The 18,734-nt window shown below is 39.8% G+C and overlaps 1 protein-coding gene across 1 annotated transcript in view; it reads right to left on the bottom strand.

Moving 5' to 3' along the window:
- Nucleotides 1–15,657, bottom strand: part of myo3b (myosin IIIB) — a gene marked incomplete at both ends in the record, with an annotated part of 47,889 nt that extends 32,232 nt beyond the window's left edge. Inside the window, 12 exon segments of the mRNA XM_080902929.1 lie at nucleotides 253–463; nucleotides 1,059–1,185; nucleotides 1,299–1,413; nucleotides 1,492–1,590; nucleotides 1,671–1,873; nucleotides 2,019–2,102; nucleotides 2,383–2,487; nucleotides 2,943–3,059; nucleotides 3,153–3,237; nucleotides 6,573–6,728; nucleotides 10,173–10,238; nucleotides 15,518–15,657. Of these exon segments, the coding sequence (XP_080759055.1) occupies nucleotides 253–463; nucleotides 1,059–1,185; nucleotides 1,299–1,413; nucleotides 1,492–1,590; nucleotides 1,671–1,873; nucleotides 2,019–2,102; nucleotides 2,383–2,487; nucleotides 2,943–3,059; nucleotides 3,153–3,237; nucleotides 6,573–6,728; nucleotides 10,173–10,238; nucleotides 15,518–15,657 (1,508 nt within the window).
- Between the last annotated feature and the right edge of the window lie 3,077 nt (nucleotides 15,658–18,734).

Raw genomic sequence — 18,734 nt, 5'->3', positions numbered from 1 at the left:
ACATTATTTTCTCTGCACGCAACTCTGTATCAAAAATTTATTAAAACTTTTTTCTTTTTTGCTCTCCTTTTGCTTGTCTTGTGCTTTCCCATTGATATTCCCCTCTTCATGTTTGCATCTACCTCTGCAGACTTCCAGAAAGGTCATCAGAGCTTTGCAGAAACTGAGTGAGAAATTACACCCCAAGAAATTACAGAAAAGACAAAAACAGTGGGCATGCAAACAAATTGTTCATCACTAGCACGCACTGACCAGACATTCATGTCAGGCTGCAGGAGTGAGTTGATGCGATTCACTATCCAGCTGAACAGGCGTCCGTACAACGCCTTGGACATGGCGTCTCGGACATCGGCGGCTTTGTCCACGGTGTTGGAGCGGATGATGGTTTCGCCCCTCGTGACCACACACTGAGAGGTAAGTGCTTCCTGGAGCTCCTCGGGTCCAATGCTGAGGAGAGACGCAGCTGAGAAAAAGGCGAGACAGTCAATCAGTTTCACAGTGAAGAGATTACTGCATCTTATCACAATACTATAATAACAAACTATAACATGGTTATACTGCAGATATTTAAAGTGGAAAGTGGAAAGATTCCCTTTTCTCAAATTCTACAACATCACCTCAAATCAACAGCTCAATGATCCCAAACACACATCTAAACTGTTTTGGGGATGGATAAAAATTTGTGGACTTTATTTAAAAGCCAGCTGAGCTCTACCAATTCTCCCAACAAGATTGGTCAAATATCCAAGCTTGCTGATCATGGTGCAGCTTGCTAAGGGGCATTTAACCAAATATTAGTGAGAGGTAATGTATATGTCTGAGCCTATATGCATACTTTTGACCATGTGTGGTTTAGAGAATATCCAAGATACATTCAAAATCACACTACACCCTACAAGTTCTTGTTTTTAAAGCAGCTAAAGATGTACAATCCTGTTTTTTTGCAGCCAGTGATTAACTTCCTAAAACACTTCAGGTCGTACAAGTTTATGGGAGTCACCGATGACCATTTTTTATTTACAGTCAATGCTTACAACACACATTGCCTAACATCTCACCGTTCTCTAAGGCCTCTGAGTTAGGCACTTCACTAATATCGGTCTGATGCTGGGATGTGATGGAGGCAAATTCAATATTCCCAGTATTCAAAATTGCTGAGAGAATTTTGTAAGCAGAGTCGACCTCCTAAAAACAAGATATCAAAAGAAAATTGTTACATATTACGTATTTTATATATTACAGCTCTCAATAGATCTGTGCCCAAACATTGCATATGTGATTGCTTGAGTGTTTAGTACCTCTTCTGTAAAGCCGATATTTCGGAAGCACTCCTGAATGGCATCAAACTGCTCTTTATATTGTTTCCTTGACACAATGTCTTGCATCACTTTGCAGTGCTGACTGTCAATGTACCTGCAGATTCATGTTATGACAGTCAAATTAGTTTCCACATTGTGAGGAGCGAATGATGGGATTATTTGCATCACAAACCTGGGAGGTGTCCCATCTGGCAGCCTGTAAGTCTTCAGCTCGTCTTGGTGGTAAAGGCCGGCATATATGTAATAGAATATGTGGAAATTTTCCTCCCCTCTGAAGGAAAAACAAGCAGAAGTTAGATGAATTACTCAAATCCAACCGCAGGAAGGAAAAAAGCAAGGGCAGCTGCTTACGGAGCCTGTTTGATGACCCTCGACTTCTCCAGCAGGTATTCAGATATCTTGGCCCCAATAACCGCTCCTGTCGGCGTGAACTTCATCTCCAAGTACTTGCCGAAGCGACTGGAGTTGTCATTGATTGCCGTGCAAGCGTTTCCAAAGGCCTCGACGAGAGGGTTAACCTGCAAAATCTTCTCACGGAGTGTCCGATTGTTTGCCTGAGAGCAACAAAATAATTATTTCATGAACTCTGGTAGATTTTTAAGATAGTTTATGAAGTAGTTATATCAAGTAGTTAAGTCTGGTATTAACAAGTTAGAAATGATGATGAAAAATAGTGACCAAAGAGCTACTATGCAGTACCTTTCCCAGGAAAGTAAGATGCTGAACAATTAAATGAGCACTTTCTGTTTTCCCAGCACCGCTTTCTCCACTAATGATGATACACTAAACAAACGAGATAACAGTTCATCAAGCGGGAACACTGACATCATATACCATAATTTTTTCATATGTTATTTACTAACATTTCCTTGCTCCTTTGCTTTTGTCCAAAAGTTTCCAAATCGACATTAAAAAATAACTGATTGTAATTAAAAGAAATTGCTCGAAAGCATTTGTAAAACCTACAGTGCTTTATACAAAATAATTTTCATTATTATTCTATCAGTTTTAGGATTGCATGGTACAATGCTTCAACCTATTCAGTCACTTTTCTGGAAGATACCTGGTCTTTGCAGAATGTCACCATGCCTTGGTAAGCTGCATCTGCAGTAGCAAAGATGTGTGGAGGGTTGTCAGCTCGCTTTACGCCATGGTACAGCTTAGAGAACTAAAAGGGGCATAAAAGTATTCATGAAGACTTTTATTTTTATTACGGCTTTGAAGAAATTAACAACCAACAGCTTGGAGAAGACAAAACTCTGCAGCGTCACATAATATCAATATCGGATATCCAGTGAAGAGAAAATTTGAGGAAAAATGCATGCAAAGTTGCTGACTATGCATTAGAGATGTTTAGAGTAATTTAAAAGATTAAAAATAGTTGATTTAAACTGACTGAGCAGAAAATTTGGGGGCCAGATTGTTGCACTAACTAATATGACAATTGCCATAATAGTTGCTGTTACTGTGAATAAAAACAAAATAATAATAATAACAATAACTAGCCCTACAAATAGAGTATCCACTAAAGCAGAACCTGCATCATGACTGGCATCCATTCATCATTTCCACTGTGTTTGTAAAAAAAACACAAAAACTATTTGTGACTGATGTGTTACCGACCTGAGGAGAGTAGATGCTGAGATTCTGGAAAGGATTGAGAGCGATGAGGATGTCACCGACGTAAGTGTACACCTGCAGCTCATCATACCTCTTGTGGAGATGGCTGATGATTGTCTCCTGCAGAAAAGAAAACACACACACAGCCTAAAATCAACAACTTTTCAGCTTGGGCTCATCAATGCATGACGAGATAAACACATAAAATCCTACCTCGTCTAAGAACTCCAGGTTCACCAGATCATCATCAGGACAGCTCTCTATTATGAGGGTTTTACGAGTATTGATCCGGACGTGCCTGTATGAAGTCAAGGACACGAGATGCCTTTTAAGCCTGTAAAGTGACCACTAAATGAGAAACAGTAGTGTGACTGGCTGAATGTAATACCCAGTCACTTCCATGTTTTTCACGAGGCCCTTTAAGCTTTCCCAGGGGACAAAACTCCTATTATCACAGGATGTGGTTGCACTTTATTCATGTTTTGACCTATCACTCTCCAAAGAGCCCCTGTGGACAGAGGTCAACTAACCTCCAGCTGGCTCCACGAAAACCTCAGGGGAAACCACAGAGTGTGAGAAAGAGAGTAAAACAGAGCGGTGCTTGTGAGTGCCTACTGCTTTGTGTGCTGTATGTGTATATGCACAACACAGAGTGGACATTTTGACATTTCTATAACATGTAATGCATCACAAATCTTAGCATGACTACCAATAATAGTCGCTTAGGACAACATGAATGTAGTCAATTCCACAGAGAAGAGACTGACATCAGCCAAACCTAACAGCCATAAAATTTAGACCATTTTTATCAGCGTAATATGGTTTAGTGGAGTCAAAAATCCCATATACTACCATGAATCCAGACTCCAATAGTTAAGTCTGCATACAAAGCCTTTTACAAGTGAGTAACTACCAGTACTAGCTAGTCAATCTAGCCCTTTGCTGAGCTTAACCCACTTTGTTCCAATTAAGACTTTAGTGTGAAAATCTTGCTGGGAGCCAATTGTAGCAACATCCAGTCAAAGGCCATCTACAGTCTAAAAAGTCAATAAAGTGTCACAAATCTGAGAATAACTGCCAAAAATAGTTGCTTAAAACAGCATAAAAAAATCAAACTTACAATCTTTCTTAAATTTAGGGGGTTATTTAGGGGTTTTTTTTCAGCAATCAAATATTTATATTGTGCTAATAATATAAATATTCATTGTCCAGCCTCCTATGATAACCTTTTTATAATACACCAAATCACTGAAGGTTCTATTATGACATCATGTTGCACAGCAACCACACACCATTGGGCTAGAGTGACCCATTTCCTTATCTTCCTATAAGACACTTAAGCTCTGTAATGTTTTAATTTCACAACAGTAACATCTACTTTAGTAAATACCAATACACTCATTTTGTTATGCATCTCCAAATTGTATTTGCATTTCCATATAATAAATTACACTAACTGTCACATTACCTTGTGAAATCAAGGTTTCTGTATTTGTAGACCATATCAAGATTTTAATATTAGAAAAATATTTGTATATTTGTACTTTAAGGCAAAGGCATTTAAAGCTACTAGAATGAGTCTAGCTGGAATATAATTCCAGCATGTTATTTACACGTATAGGTAATTGTGAAATCCTCTTTGACCTTGTGATTTTTATATTTGATTGAACAAAATCTTTCATACCAATTTTTCATTATATATACTTGAATGGGGTGGAAAGTGTGTGGCTGAAAGGGGAAGCAGTGCATTTATATCTAAACAACATCTAACACCCCTAGTTTTTATTTACTTTGGTTTTTTTATTTTTGCTTTTGTAAGTGTGATTAAGTACATCAGTTTATTAGCAGCACGACAGACTAAACAATACTGCAGCATGCACTTCTATAAATAACCAGTAGCTTTGTGGTTGGTACTACAACACAGGGAGCAATACTGCATTTTGGATAGCGTTAACATTTCTTTCACCACTTTTGTTTCCAGAGTTATTAACGTTCCAAACAAGAAGAAAAAAGCAAATACAATTAAAAATGAACTTGACAGATTTTTTCTTTCATTTTTTTTAGAAACCACAATAATAATATTGCCGAATGTACTCAGCGAAATCATATAGTAATACTGAGATAGCCATAACATATCTTAACCTAACCAGCCCAGTATTAGTATCATGACATTTTGACTTGTCTATGCTATTTTTTTTTAACATGCAGCTGAAAGCCGTCCCAGTTTTCAAACAATATTAATAAGCATTTAATCAAGTGTCAGGTCAGATAAGTGGGCCATATTTAATTTCACTTCTTTGACTCGTAAGCCTGAAGAGCTTATGATAAAACAGGGTTAAGTAACAGTAACAAGTAATCTCTAAACGTGGACTAGTTAGGTTGCATTGTGCAACCTAATTTTAATGCTTGGTGGTTTGGGGCTTCAACAAAAGCACAAACAATAGTTTTTTTCTTTTCTTTTGTCACATTTGTAACATGCATCCATATTCCATTATAATAAATATACAATCATAAGACTAGCTCGAAATATAAATTCAAGCTTCAGGTTAGGAGCTTTTTCCTCATCTACTTTTTGAATTAATTCTCTATTCTGAATATAGTGTAAATGCAACAGCACAGAAATATGCTCAGTATGTGGTCCCTATAAAGTCAATCCCCGTCATCATGTCCCTTAGAGAAAGACTTGAGACCTCTAGCGTCTCACTCGCTCCTGCTTTGAAGTAAATCACACTATTCCACCTACGGCAGCTACTTTTAAGTTCTCTATGTCTTTATTCTTATCTGGAGTCATTGTTTGCTGATCTGTGGCATGAGAGACTAAACCAGGCGAGCCCAGTTCTCACCCTACAAGCTCCTAATCCCATTATCCACTTTCACTGTGGACAGGAATTCGGGATCAGGCTCAGGCACAGACTCTGCACACTCCCGGGAGTAAACAGAGTTGGCACAACATCAAGACTCTCAGTCAAGGGCAGGTTCAGCAAACTCCTTTATAATGAAGATTAAGCAATGCCAAAGTCAGTATTTCTCCAGTAAACAGGAGACTTTCTGCTCTGTCGCTTGCTGCCATGTGAGTGTCAGGGTGAAGATTTAACTTTCAACATGTGCCTTTTCATATGGCTGCGTTCATTTTTTACACACATAAGGAGGTTGTAAGGTAGTTGCTATTTTAATTAATGAAGGAAATAACTAATTAGCTCATTAAAAGTGAACAGGCTGTAATGCTGCCATGTCACCTATTTCTGGGTGCAAATCTATATTTAATTATTCCATCATTGGGTTAATTGGTTGGAGAAGTGATGTGTACTAAGTACATCCACTGGACTAATTGGGATTTATTAATCTAAGGTTACTCAGCACAATAACTCCTTCTGAATTAGTCATACTGCCCTTACTTCTCTTTAATCACATACTGTAATTTCCATTACTCTGTTTCATCTTCATTTCTGTGCTGGAGTGTAAGAAGATGAGACCCTGCCCCCTACTGGACAGAAAAAATATCAGCACCCAATCCATGCCTATCAGTGAAATAGAGATCTTCAACATCCAAATGAACTAATACAGTTTGCATCTTTACTATTTCATAACAGGGAAATTTAAAACAAAACAAAACATAAGATTTGGGATACTTACTTGGATTTGGTTTTGCAGCCTATTTGTTGCTGCTCTTGGATGAGAGCTGCTAACTGCTGACGGAGAGCTATGTCCTTGCCATGGGCCTGCTTGATGAAGGGGTGCTCCAGAAGGTGGGTCACAGATGGACGTGCCTCAAAATCCTTTATCAGACACCTTAAAGCAACAAAATATCACACAGTTACCTCTAAAACCCTCAGACAGACAAACTGTCCTTCATCAGTCTATAAATCAGAGTGAATTAAACAGTTAAGTGCAGTCACCTGAACATTGCGGGGAGCTGATTTGTCTGGATCAACTGTGAGTGATACTCATACCAGTGCGGTGCCGCTTGCAAGTGTTTTTAAGCGTGGGTCACTAATCGATCCTTCTCCGAGGACCACATGGTCACTATCACCATGGCCCCGAGTCCAAACAAGCCCTGCTGTGGCACAGCGGCAGGTCCTATCTGTGATCTGCAGTGTTTGCCAGCAAGTGATGTCACTTTGTGATACAGGCCTGCCTGCAGCAACCCTTCAGCCACTGATGTCAGTTTGCTGATACAAAGGCTCTTCTAATATTGACTCTTCTGCGCCACACACACACACTGAAACACCCGCAGAACACATTTGGCTTCACCCTCTGACAGTTTTGATATATTGCTAGACTGGAAATCACTACCCGAGTGCCACGATACATCTACCAGACATCCAGATTCGTGCTGTTCGTTTACAGCCAAAGACTTAAAAGATTCTGAACACCAACAATTGCACTCAGAGGAAAGATAGGAGTAAAAACACTGATCTAGCTTCTAACACCTAATCGACACTGAAATTCTGTTTCTTTTATCAGTTTAGGCTCAGAAAGTTAATTCCATGAATTCATTAGCGTCAGAACATTAAGTGGAGGTTGCTGCTATTAGCAAGGCTGTGCTGCTGGGAGACTGAAAGGCAGGCCACTTTGTCATAGGAGTCAGTTCTTTGGCTGCACAAGTGCAGACACCGGTGATGGATTTATTATCCCCCCCACCCTCCGCCTCAGTTTCCTCCTTCCATACACACACATATACACAACAAGCCTGACAGGACTGTCAGAGGGTTCACAAAAAGCCTGCAAAGCTTGATAACATTGTCCAGCCTCCTCACATTGAACTCTGGTGGGCTTTGTTTGAGGAGATTAACTTTGATATGATATCACACAATCCATTAACCCAGATTACAGAGCTGCAATCCAAAGAGTAGCCAATAAAAACCAGGACAATGACATTGTAAAAAAGTAATATCTGTGCTGATTTAAGGAGAAATATGCCTCCTGACCAATCAAAAACTGAAGTGACATAAAAAAAAATCCAACAGGCCTTTGAGGCAGATGACGTCTGCTTGTTTTTACTCTTTTTTCCACCAATGCAATCAGAAACCATCCCTACACAAATAACCCTCCAAACAAATTGAATTTATTTTCTCATTACAGTTAAGGCCTGCACGCCTCTCTGCAGTAGATATTAGGGTTGTATTTTCTAGGCCTCCACTACAAGCCACCTCTGACATTATTAGCTTTGCACAGTGTAGGAAATGATAAGTTATCTGGCCCTCAGATAGCACTGATAACTCAGGTGAATTAGTTTGTTCCTCTGTGGCAGATTTATACAAAAGAAAGTCAATGAATAGAAAGAGAGGTTGATAGAATCGGGCAATAAAATATCAATTTCAGTTCCCTCTATATTTACATGCACATTCCCCCCTGATGTACAGATCTGTCTCCATATGTTTTACAGTTTCACACACTCATTGCACTACTAAAATAGTAATGCAAAAAAGAAAAGAAAAGAAAAAAGATTTGTCTTATTATTTGTCTTATGTGTGGAGGCACTGACATGGTATTTTTTATTTGTTTATTTGGATTCCCATTAGGGTAAGGGCAGCTGATCATTTAGGGGACTCCATTAAAAACACACATCAACACGCTTCAGAACGACATTAATAAAGCACTAAAAATAATAAAAGCAAACAAAAACAAAACGAAAACAGATTTACGAGAGTCACGTCTAAATTAAATTTCAGAGGTCATGTTTTAGTGACCTCTTCAATTAATTCTGTTTTTTTGTTATCTGTCTGTAGAAAACAGCTCTCATCATAAAATTATCTGAAGGTCCAGCTGACCAGCACTCACTGGGTGTATCACATAATTATGACAAAAACAAGCCCAGCTCTTCTTTCAGTATACTCTGTGCATGAACAGACGACTGGTGATATGTCTGTGAAAGCGTCTGGACTTCTTTAAGTTGCTTGAAGACGTTTCACCTCTCATCCGAGAAGCTTCTTCAGTTCTAAGGTCAAATGGTGGAGAGTCCCAGATATAAACCTAGTGGGAGTGACCCCCCACAGAGGGACAAAAGGACCCCCTGATGATCCTCTAATCGCCTGAGCCAAGGTGGGAAACTGGGCGTGGGTCCCAATCAGCCAGAGTTTCGGGTGTGTTCATTGTGAAACCTGGCCCCACCTTATCATGCAAATTCCTGAGGTCAGATGGCCCAGGATGTGAGTGGGCCTTAAGGCGTCTGGGAAGGGATCTCAATATGTGAAAACTAATAACTAATGAATTAATAATTATTCAATTAATTATCCACAGTTTTTATTGCTTTGTACATTTGACCTTTTCTTATTTGAAGTTTCCTCTTTTATTTGAGGCAATGTAATGAAAGTATTATATTTAAAATTAGTATTATTATTTTTCCAGGAACATTTAATGTTTAACATTCTTCATGAACATATTTTGAAAGGTAGTATTACTTTATCCAGTAAATGTAAATCTATACAATTTTACAGACTTTTGGTGTATGTCAAGTTCTTCTTGTAAATCTATGGCTTTAATCTCAGACCTTTTTTTGAGATAGGACAGTGGAGAGAAGACTGAAAAGCTGGGAGAGACAACAGACAACACAGTATAAGGCCACGCAGTGGATTCTAACCATGTCCTCTGCAGCAGCCTCACAGCAAACAGTCTGCCTACTGAACCCACTGAGCTTTACCAGCACCCAAGCTGAGAAATTCTCAGAATGATTATCCTCTGAGCTCAGTATTTGTTATAGTATCAATGGCACTAATACGACATAATGTAGATCACCCATAGTTCTGAGATACAGTATTTTTAGGTTGCCTTGGCACTCACAGCATCTTTAAGGTCACCTCAAAGATCTTCAGTGGCATTTAAAAGGTTAATTCATAAGCTACAGCTTGTATTTCAAAGCTGAAGCCCACTGTGGAACATAATCCTGCTGTGAGAGCAGATATTGTCTCAGTTTCACTTTTATGACATAGCAGATAACAGTAAAAATGTTCTGTTCTTGAAATGCTGCTCCTTTTTTCTCCTTAATACCGTTTGTGCTGTGGATAGAAGTCTGAGCTTCTGTCCACAGCACCTTTTTTTTCCCAAATCAATTCCTGTAATGCTTCTATTTGTTTCTTGTCACCATAAATCAGCAAAATCTGTAATTTCCCGCAGGAGGCCCAAATATTAAATCTTTCTTTCTTCACAGCCGTTTCTGTGAAAACGTCCACTTTTCTACAAAATCTTGACTGTAAGATGACAAAGGCTGACAGGCTGAAGTCAGAGGAGACTTACTGGCTGATGAAATGGCTGAAACTCCTGCTCCACTCTTCAGGATGTCGTAATGTGGGTGAGGGATTTCTGAAACACAAATCAAAACAACATTTAAAAAAAAACAAAAGCTAAGGAGATATTAAAGGAAATTCGCATTAAATGATTATTGCTGTAAATGACCAAGATTGTCAGCATGTCTCCTGAATCATTTGACAAATGACGGCTGACAGTTAGAGTGCGACCATGACACTCCTCTGAGAGTCTGATGGTCCGAGGACAAGCTGATCGGGGTCCAGGTCTGTGGCAGCCAGAGAAAAAGTGACAAATGATAACTGCTCCTCCACTGTCTGGCAGGAAGCATCTGCCATTGGGAGCCAAAATTATGGGAGCTAGTTATACCTCTGTCAGCAGCATTTACGGAGGCCATCCATAATGAGCCTAACACTTTTCAAGTGTGCACGATGACAGGAAGCAGGTCTGTATGAGGAGCCAAGGCTGGAAAGAGCCTGAGTACAGTCATCTTCACCAGGAGCCGTCAGCCTGACAGCCGGAGGCCGAGCTTTCTGTCACTGTCAGGCAAACAGTGACACACCTGGTCAATGCATTTACTGACTGTGTTAATTAGATCGCACATGCTGCTCTAGAAAGCTGCCAGACAAGCAGAGCAAAGAGGGAAAAACACAGTTTGAATTAAAAATGAAAACAGTTTAGTTTATGAAAAACACGGCATATGTTTAATATCTTTTTTTAAAGATACAAGGGCAAGGGGGGTGTTAGGGCACAAAATCTGTCATTTTCTACAGCACTAAGTTAGTCGAGTCTTTGATAAGAATTCAGACAGGCAATCCTTTCCAAAGTGCAGATCAAAGCCAGTAACTGACTGCCTCAATGCAACCTCTAATATGAGCCCGAAGACACGTTCTCGCCTTGACGTCGTACCATACTGCTTATACGTTACGTAGTCAATATAGCAGCGCACTGCTGATAACACTGTCAAGAGCACTCATTGTGCTTAGTGAACTCAGGCCGCATTTTTTCCTTCAGTTTTTGCGAGTACTGCCAGCTAATGTTGTAAACAAGAATGGCTTATTCAAATTTTGGACCAGGCAGAGCTCGTACTGTCAGGCTCGAGTCACTGTGGATCGAGGTGTCAACAACCCCTGACAGCTGTAGCAAGACAAAAATAAAGTCAGTAAAATGTCTGAATATGATACTAGATATGTGTAATTTTTAAGTCCTGTATTTACCATAGGACATAAAATATTACAATTTATATTCAAGGAGAAACTTAAGAAGTACTTCAAGCCTCTCCATAGTCTATTCTCCAGCCTGGACACACAATGCAGACATTGCAAACAGCACGTGTGATTACAGTCAACATCGTCATTATAAAACCTGACCGTTCTTCAGCATCTGAAACAAGCAGTGACATCCTTTAAATTTCACAAATCAACTAAAGCCACACTTAAGGTTTCAGTACCTTACACACTGCTGTTGTATTCTCCAGCTTGCATTAAGCAGAGACACAGTGGCCTTTATATAAGCTTAACAGAGAAGGAGTACCAGGGCCCCAAATAAAGACTTAGTCAGCGAATGGAGCACATACTTAAAATTTTGGCTCATCCATCACTGCCGCCACAGCACCAGTACTTCTTTGAGCATACATGCATGAACACTGAGAAACTACAGCTACATTTATCATGTCCTTGGTAGCTACATCACCAGTGCCTCCAGTCCAGGACAGCACACAGAGACGGTAAGATAACTGCATCAAAGGTGGAGATATGAGAAGCCTTTAATCGTGATTGGAAAGTCATCCAACCAGACAGTGATTTCCTGTCAGGGATCGTCAGTGTCAGATAATGGGAAATTTGGAACATTAAGTGTACAATTACTTCACTACACTGACTTTATTTTCCTACATAAAATGCCAATATAGAAAAATCAAGGCGATGTGGCAGGTTTTTTACAGTAACAATGAGCGATTTGATAAAACATCAGTGGGGTACACGGTTTCAAAATTCAGCATTATTTCTGCCATTCATCTGTGACAGAAAATGTGGCAGGTTTCCAACCCTGATCATCCACAAAAATATTTCATTTTTGCTGGTGGATGAGGGATTTTGAGCCAAGAAAGCAACTAAGGATGGATGCGTTTTCTCTCAGTCTTAGCTCCATAACCTGTTAAATGTTCATCAGCAGTTATTGCAATAAAAAAAATAGCATTTAAAACAAAGCCTAAAAACAGCCTTAGGCACAGATCATTGTCATAACAAGCTACGAGGCAGCCAAAGTCTGGACCTTTTAAATAATACAGTAGAAATTTGTACAAATCACTTGGACAGTCTGACAACCTAGACGGCTTTTATTTTGAAAAGACTTTAGGAAAAATTGGAGAATTGTTGGCCTCTGTTTTGGCGTTTAGGAGGTCAGCTCAATGCATAACTCATGAGGAATCCTAATTGGTGAACCAGAGGCACAGCGAGCCATTGAGTAAGCAATTTTCTCCCTTGTGCTATTTTAATTTCAGGGGAAGGAATAATCTGTATTTTGACATTTTGTTTTATTTCATTGTTTTATACAAACAACACTCTGCGTTCATATTTTTATAGACACTGTTGCTCCTGCAAAAGAGGGAAGCTGTACAAAATAAAATCCTTTATAGCTTTCAAAATTTCTGGGTTTGATTGTGTTGCAGCTTTAGGACCTAGTCTCTACAGAAGAATGGCCTTTTCTACTGGGGCACAGTTTGAGGAATAAGGAACCTCACTAATTTCTAACCACTGGTTGCAGCACAGGGCACATACATGCTAACATTTCTATATCCACCAGCAACCTTCAGGACTGAAAAATGAAGCCAAGCTAAAGTGCCAAAGCTGCAGTTCCTTCAATGGCCACTCGAGGCAGGCTGCAAACACGAGTCAATCCCCATACACTCCTGTGCTAGAAGACCAGAATTCAGCAATTTCCCATAATACTGCAAAAAACAATAAGTTATTCTTTAATGGAGAATTTCTCAAAGATTGTTTGGTGGACTCTGCCGTCCTTATATTCTCTGAGAAAAAAGAAGCAGTGAACCGTGACAAGATGGATCGAGGACATTGCGGGAAATCTGTCAAGAGTAGCTGTGAGACAGGCTGAATGCATGACTCAAATGCATGACTCTTGAGACAAGGCTAAAGCTTAAAGAGTGGCTTTAATGGAGAAATCGCTACAAAAAATTACAATATGAAACTCGGATAACTCTGGAACCAGGAAGTAATCTATATAGCAGGGATGGGATCCATAACACTCGTGAACATGGCCATAAACAAAGTGTGCAATTCTGACTTTTCTCCTTGGCTCTGGACGAGAGCTGTTATGTCCATGGCATATGCCAACTACTAATCTGTGTACATGAGGTTACAGAGGAGATGGCAGCATGCAATCAGTGAAAGGGACCACAACAGAGAGTGATTTGTTCACACAGGTAAATGTATGCTTGGATAGGCGGAGGCTAAAATGGGAAAAAATGGGAATATTGATTAATTAGCTGTTGGGGTTTTACTCTACCTAGTCCACATTTTTATAGATATACTGGTAACCTGTCCAGAGTGTACCCCACCTCTTGCCCTATGACAGCTACAATAACCCCCATCTCCCTTGAACATTTACAAAAAAAATAAAACTAATATTGAGTTCAACTTATTGCTGCCGCCAACCACAACAGTTCCAGTTCCTCATGTGGACCTCTCGTCTCTATCTGTGGTGGCTTTCAAAGTTTGTTTTTTTAAATTAATATTTGGCAAATAACCAGGTTTATGCTGCACTTTTGGTGAGTAAAATAGCGATAGTAATACTAGTATTAATATCCTGCTTTATTAGCAGGTGTCTGTTTCTGTGCGCTCCACCCACGCAGCTTATGAATGCAGCTTCTTGATCGAGCTTGCTAGCATCAGCTGCTGAATTAGCACTCCATCCTCTGGTCTAAATACGGCAGTGTTTGCCATATTTAGACGACCAGCATGGTGGCAGAAAAAAGCGCTGACACCAAGGCTTCAAAATATGGTGTCCTGAAAGCAATAGGGGACACCACTTCTGTTGACATCTGTTCTGCTGCACACACTATAATACAAAACAGCACACAAGTCTGGATATCTTTCCTTCAGCTGAATGATTGTGTTAGCCTTTGTTGCCTCTGACAAGCCATCACTTACTTTTATTCTGCTTGTCCTGGTCTTACTCAGACACATACATGTACTATCTAATACGTAGCTAATATCGACAGGGGTAACGCTGAATAAACACAACCTTGGACATCTTTGCCAGCCGCCTCTAAGCTTTACAAAGTATTTTACACACACTTTGGTTTGACTTTACATGGAAACTGTGAGGCTGTGTGGCAACGAGAGCACTGGCTCAAGCAATTAACCTTTCCGCATATTAAATATCAGACACCATCTTGAGTATCTATAATTAGTTTTGCAGTTGATTTTACAGCTTTGTCCTCTGACATGCTCCATTACCTTCATTCATGGTCACCATGATCATCATACATCTGTCATACGCACTCAAAACAGCAGGTAATAGTTAAAAAAGCATCATGGACACCTTGGGTTCAATTTAGAAATTAAGCAACAAGCATATGCATGCTTCAACAGGGTGTCACAACTCATCAAGTGTGTGATTTTTCTGTCGCACAAACAGACCATTTACCAAGGTGCCCCTAATTCATCGAGCTCATCAGTGTCCTCTCTGACAGCTGTCAGTGCTTCTCTTATCATCCATGGTAGCCTGCTGGGATGAGAATCATTTCCACCAAAAGCACGGCCAAAGCGGTGACATAATGGCTATCTGCTGCTGGGCTCAGGAGTGGCCCCACACATGGGCAATTAAATCCACAGCTTGACTCGAGAGACTGTCCAGCAAACAGCATAGGAAAGCAAGGAATGTGATCCACAACTGTGCATATTTGTCTTCCTTTTTACTATCTGGATGTGTTTCAGCTGAGAAAGAATGACTAAGTGGATAATACAGAAAAGATTAACTACCCGACAGTGAAACCTTTAGCCTGGAAACACATTACTACGTGCAACTGTAAAATACCAGAGAGATGAAAATGCTCATTACATGTTTTAGCGCTTACACAGGTTTCATAAAACATGCACCACTCAAGGACAATACTCCAGGTAGAGGCTCCTTTAAAACCCCTGGAGGGTCTTGGGTCGATTTGTGGCTATTTTCAAATTTTGATTACCTGCCATTTGCACAGTGTTGAATGGAATATAGCGAAAGTCTGCAAAAAAAAGTTCGGTCACATTTACTGTTAAAATTTCAGTATGACTTCCGGAAATTAGCTTCAGTGGCTAAGCTATCGATAAACTTACGCTATCGGACCTAGTGGTCGATTTGTGCCCCATTGAAACCCATTATAAACGCTATTTTTCACGGCAAAAAAATTACGGTCAAATCGATCGTGATCGGTAATGCTTCCGCTTCCGCTTGCAGTACTGGCCTTAGAGTTGTAATTTTTTTATTTGTCCACCGGGTGGCGCCCTTGCTCCACATTTGACCCGGGGCTGGAAAACAGCGGGCTGCTTAAAGAGACCTGCGGGGAATGAAGCGTCATTTCCGGCGTGCTGCAGCGGCTTCGCCCGCTGATCGGGCGGGACAATTTTCGGCCCCAGGACCGTTTGAGGTTGGATTTTTTTTTTTTTTTTTTTAATCAACAGGAAATGACGTATTTGTTGTGACGTGGTACCGGATGTGTGTGTTGGAAAAAGGGGTCCGACGCAACATGCCCCGGTCATCGTCGCGAGTCAACCCGGGAGCATGCACCGATTCCGGCCTAGAGGAGGAGCATTTGCCGCCTGGAGACCATTTTCTGGTCCGGAAAAAAAAAAAAAAAGGCGATCGAAATGAAGGTTGGTGCCAATCTTTAGTCCATCTAAAGGCCTAATTATAATAACAATCAAATATTACTTCAAATGTTTGTTTTTTTTAAATATTTCGTTTTGTTTCGGGGGGCTAAAAAAAAAACGGTGCGCACATGTAATTAAACTGCGATTAAAAGGGTTAAAACCCCCGAAATATAATTAAAACTTTACATTGATAGTTCAGGGAGAAGTAGTTTTAAAAGATTGGCTAATTTAAAGTGGAATAAAATATTAATATATAAATTTTTTATAGCACTTTTTGGGCGTGGTCGATTTGTGGCTCTAGGTCCGATAGCGTATGCATTTTTCTAAGATCCTCCAGGGGCTAGTAATAGTTTGTGATGTATTAAATTGAGAAGGAAAAAAATTTGTGGATTGATCGAAACCTGTGACGATGAATCTCTTGGATTTCCTCATGAATCACTCTCACTGCCACCGAAGACCCAAAGGTGAAACTCATTTCCTTATTCTCAAAGTCATAAAAGGTTTTTCTCATGATTTTGCCTGCGCCGCTGCAGCAATGGGGGAAAACATATTTAAGATAAATGACATGTTAACAGAATCATTTCATGGTTCGACACATTCATGGTGATTTATAACAACTTCTAAACCTTTAAGGTCCCGTTTTACACTAAAAAGCTAAAATACACATTTTGATTGGAAAAAAGATGACGAAATGTCACTGAAGTATTTGTTTCCAATTCTATCATCATCAGAGTTATTCATAAAGGGCGAAAGGTCAAAGAAACCTCAAGGAATGATTGAAAACTGTCTGGTGAAATGGAAATGTCTAATATTATGGCTGGTGATTAATAGGGAAGTATGACTGCAACTTGTTTCTTTATATTTTGCCTCCAAGAAGCCAGACTTTCTTTTAATTTTTGTGGTCTTGACTAACAGTCCCGGCTTTGTGAAGGTCTTTAAAACGTTTCTTTGGACACTGGGTGCTTTTATATTCATTTTCAGTCCAGTTCAGTTGTGGTACCTCATCATTTTTTAGAGGATTTTTGGGATTTTTTTTGCTAAGCTACTTAACACTGACCTCTGAATCATACATGCATCTGAAAGGCGCTTAACTCAAGGGATGAACCAGTGTCGCATCTACACATAACATTTTAAAGTGCATCTTTAGGCCCTTTACCAGCAGCCTGTCACAAAAACACATATTTTGTTTCCATGTCTTTAGCTGAATTGACAAAATATGCCAAAGATGGCACAGTTTGACAGGCCCAAAATAAAGTTTTTGCACTATCGAGGTGATTCCCAAAGAGACATTATCCTAAAATGTATAACAGCATGTTGTGCAGTGTGTCCTTACAAATATTAGGAAACTGAGGGATAAAAGACGAAATGGCAGGCCTAAAAAACATCTACAGCAGATGAACAGCATCTGAAAGTCGTGTCTTTAAAAAATAGGGAAGAATTTGACATTTCTGTCTCAAATTCTCATCTATATGTATATATATGTATGTATAGGTGAGAGGTACAACAGTGAGTGTCTACAGCCGTCTGTAAAACATCACGGAGACTGGTTTATGATTTGCAACGGATTTATTTTTCAGCCTGACAATGATCCCAAACACACTGCCAGTGCAGTAGAAGCAAACATTAATAGAAAAGCACACAGTGGGACACTATCAGTCATGGATTGGCCTCCTCAGAGCCCAAACCTCAACATTATTGAAGCAAAAGGCAGCTGACATCCAAAGAAGAGCTTTGAATATCATTCAAGAAGCCTGGAAAACTATTCCTGAAGACTGCTCTAAGAAAATGCAATCATACCAAGTGTTGACAATCAAACTTGGAATTGTACAAACTCTGTTTTTGCCTTACTTATTTTTTGCACATTTCAATAAATAATTGCATTTATTTCCGTGCAAAACATAAAGACATGAATGATGAATCCTCCAAACTCGATCCCGAAGCGAGAAAAAGAGTTACAAATGTGTTACAGAGTCAAAGCCTGACAAAATCTTCACCCATGCGCTCTGCCATCAGCTGTAATTTCTCGTATAATTATTTTACATTCTGGTTAAAATTTGGTGCTGATGAAATGCTGCGTTAGCTCCCATAATTCCTGCTACACAAGGCCTGCTCCCGAGTCTTGGCAGGGAGGAGATAATATTGTGACTGGGAGGAGGTGACAGCCTCATCTCAATGTGAATGGAGCTAATCACCAATGCAAATTGCAATCAGAAGGGGCATATCTCTACCTAACTGAGAGATAATTGCGCGATTGTACTGATAACAAAAGGTCAACTGCGTGTAGCCACTAAGCTCTCAGATGATCATCAGACACACACGGTTTCCAGCAGTGAATATTTTTACAGATTCAATCACTGCATTAATTTTAAGGCCAAACACTTCTACGTTTCTGATGATGGAGATTTTAAACACTGATTATTCAGCAGATGCGTCCTTTCAGATAGCAAAGACGAAAATGCAGCGGCAACTGGGAGAGTGAAGCAGAGCCTACCGATTCAGCTTTTTATTTTCTAAATTCAGCACAAAATCAGTTGTCAGAGAAGCCGCAGTGATTTTTACCTTTTATCCATTTGATCATAAATTTCAGTTCAGAATTTTCCTCCTGACAGTAAGGAAAGGGGTTTTTTTTATGTCCCTGTGGCAGCTGCCTCCAGCTGTGTGGCAGGAGCGCCCTCTACTGGAC

The sequence above is a fragment of the Rhamphochromis sp. 'chilingali' genome, assembly GCF_963969265.1.
Source record: "Rhamphochromis sp. 'chilingali' genome assembly, chromosome: 14".
NCBI lineage: Eukaryota > Metazoa > Chordata > Actinopteri > Cichliformes > Cichlidae > Rhamphochromis > Rhamphochromis sp. 'chilingali'.
This window is presented reverse-complemented; position numbering and strand designations above follow the sequence as displayed.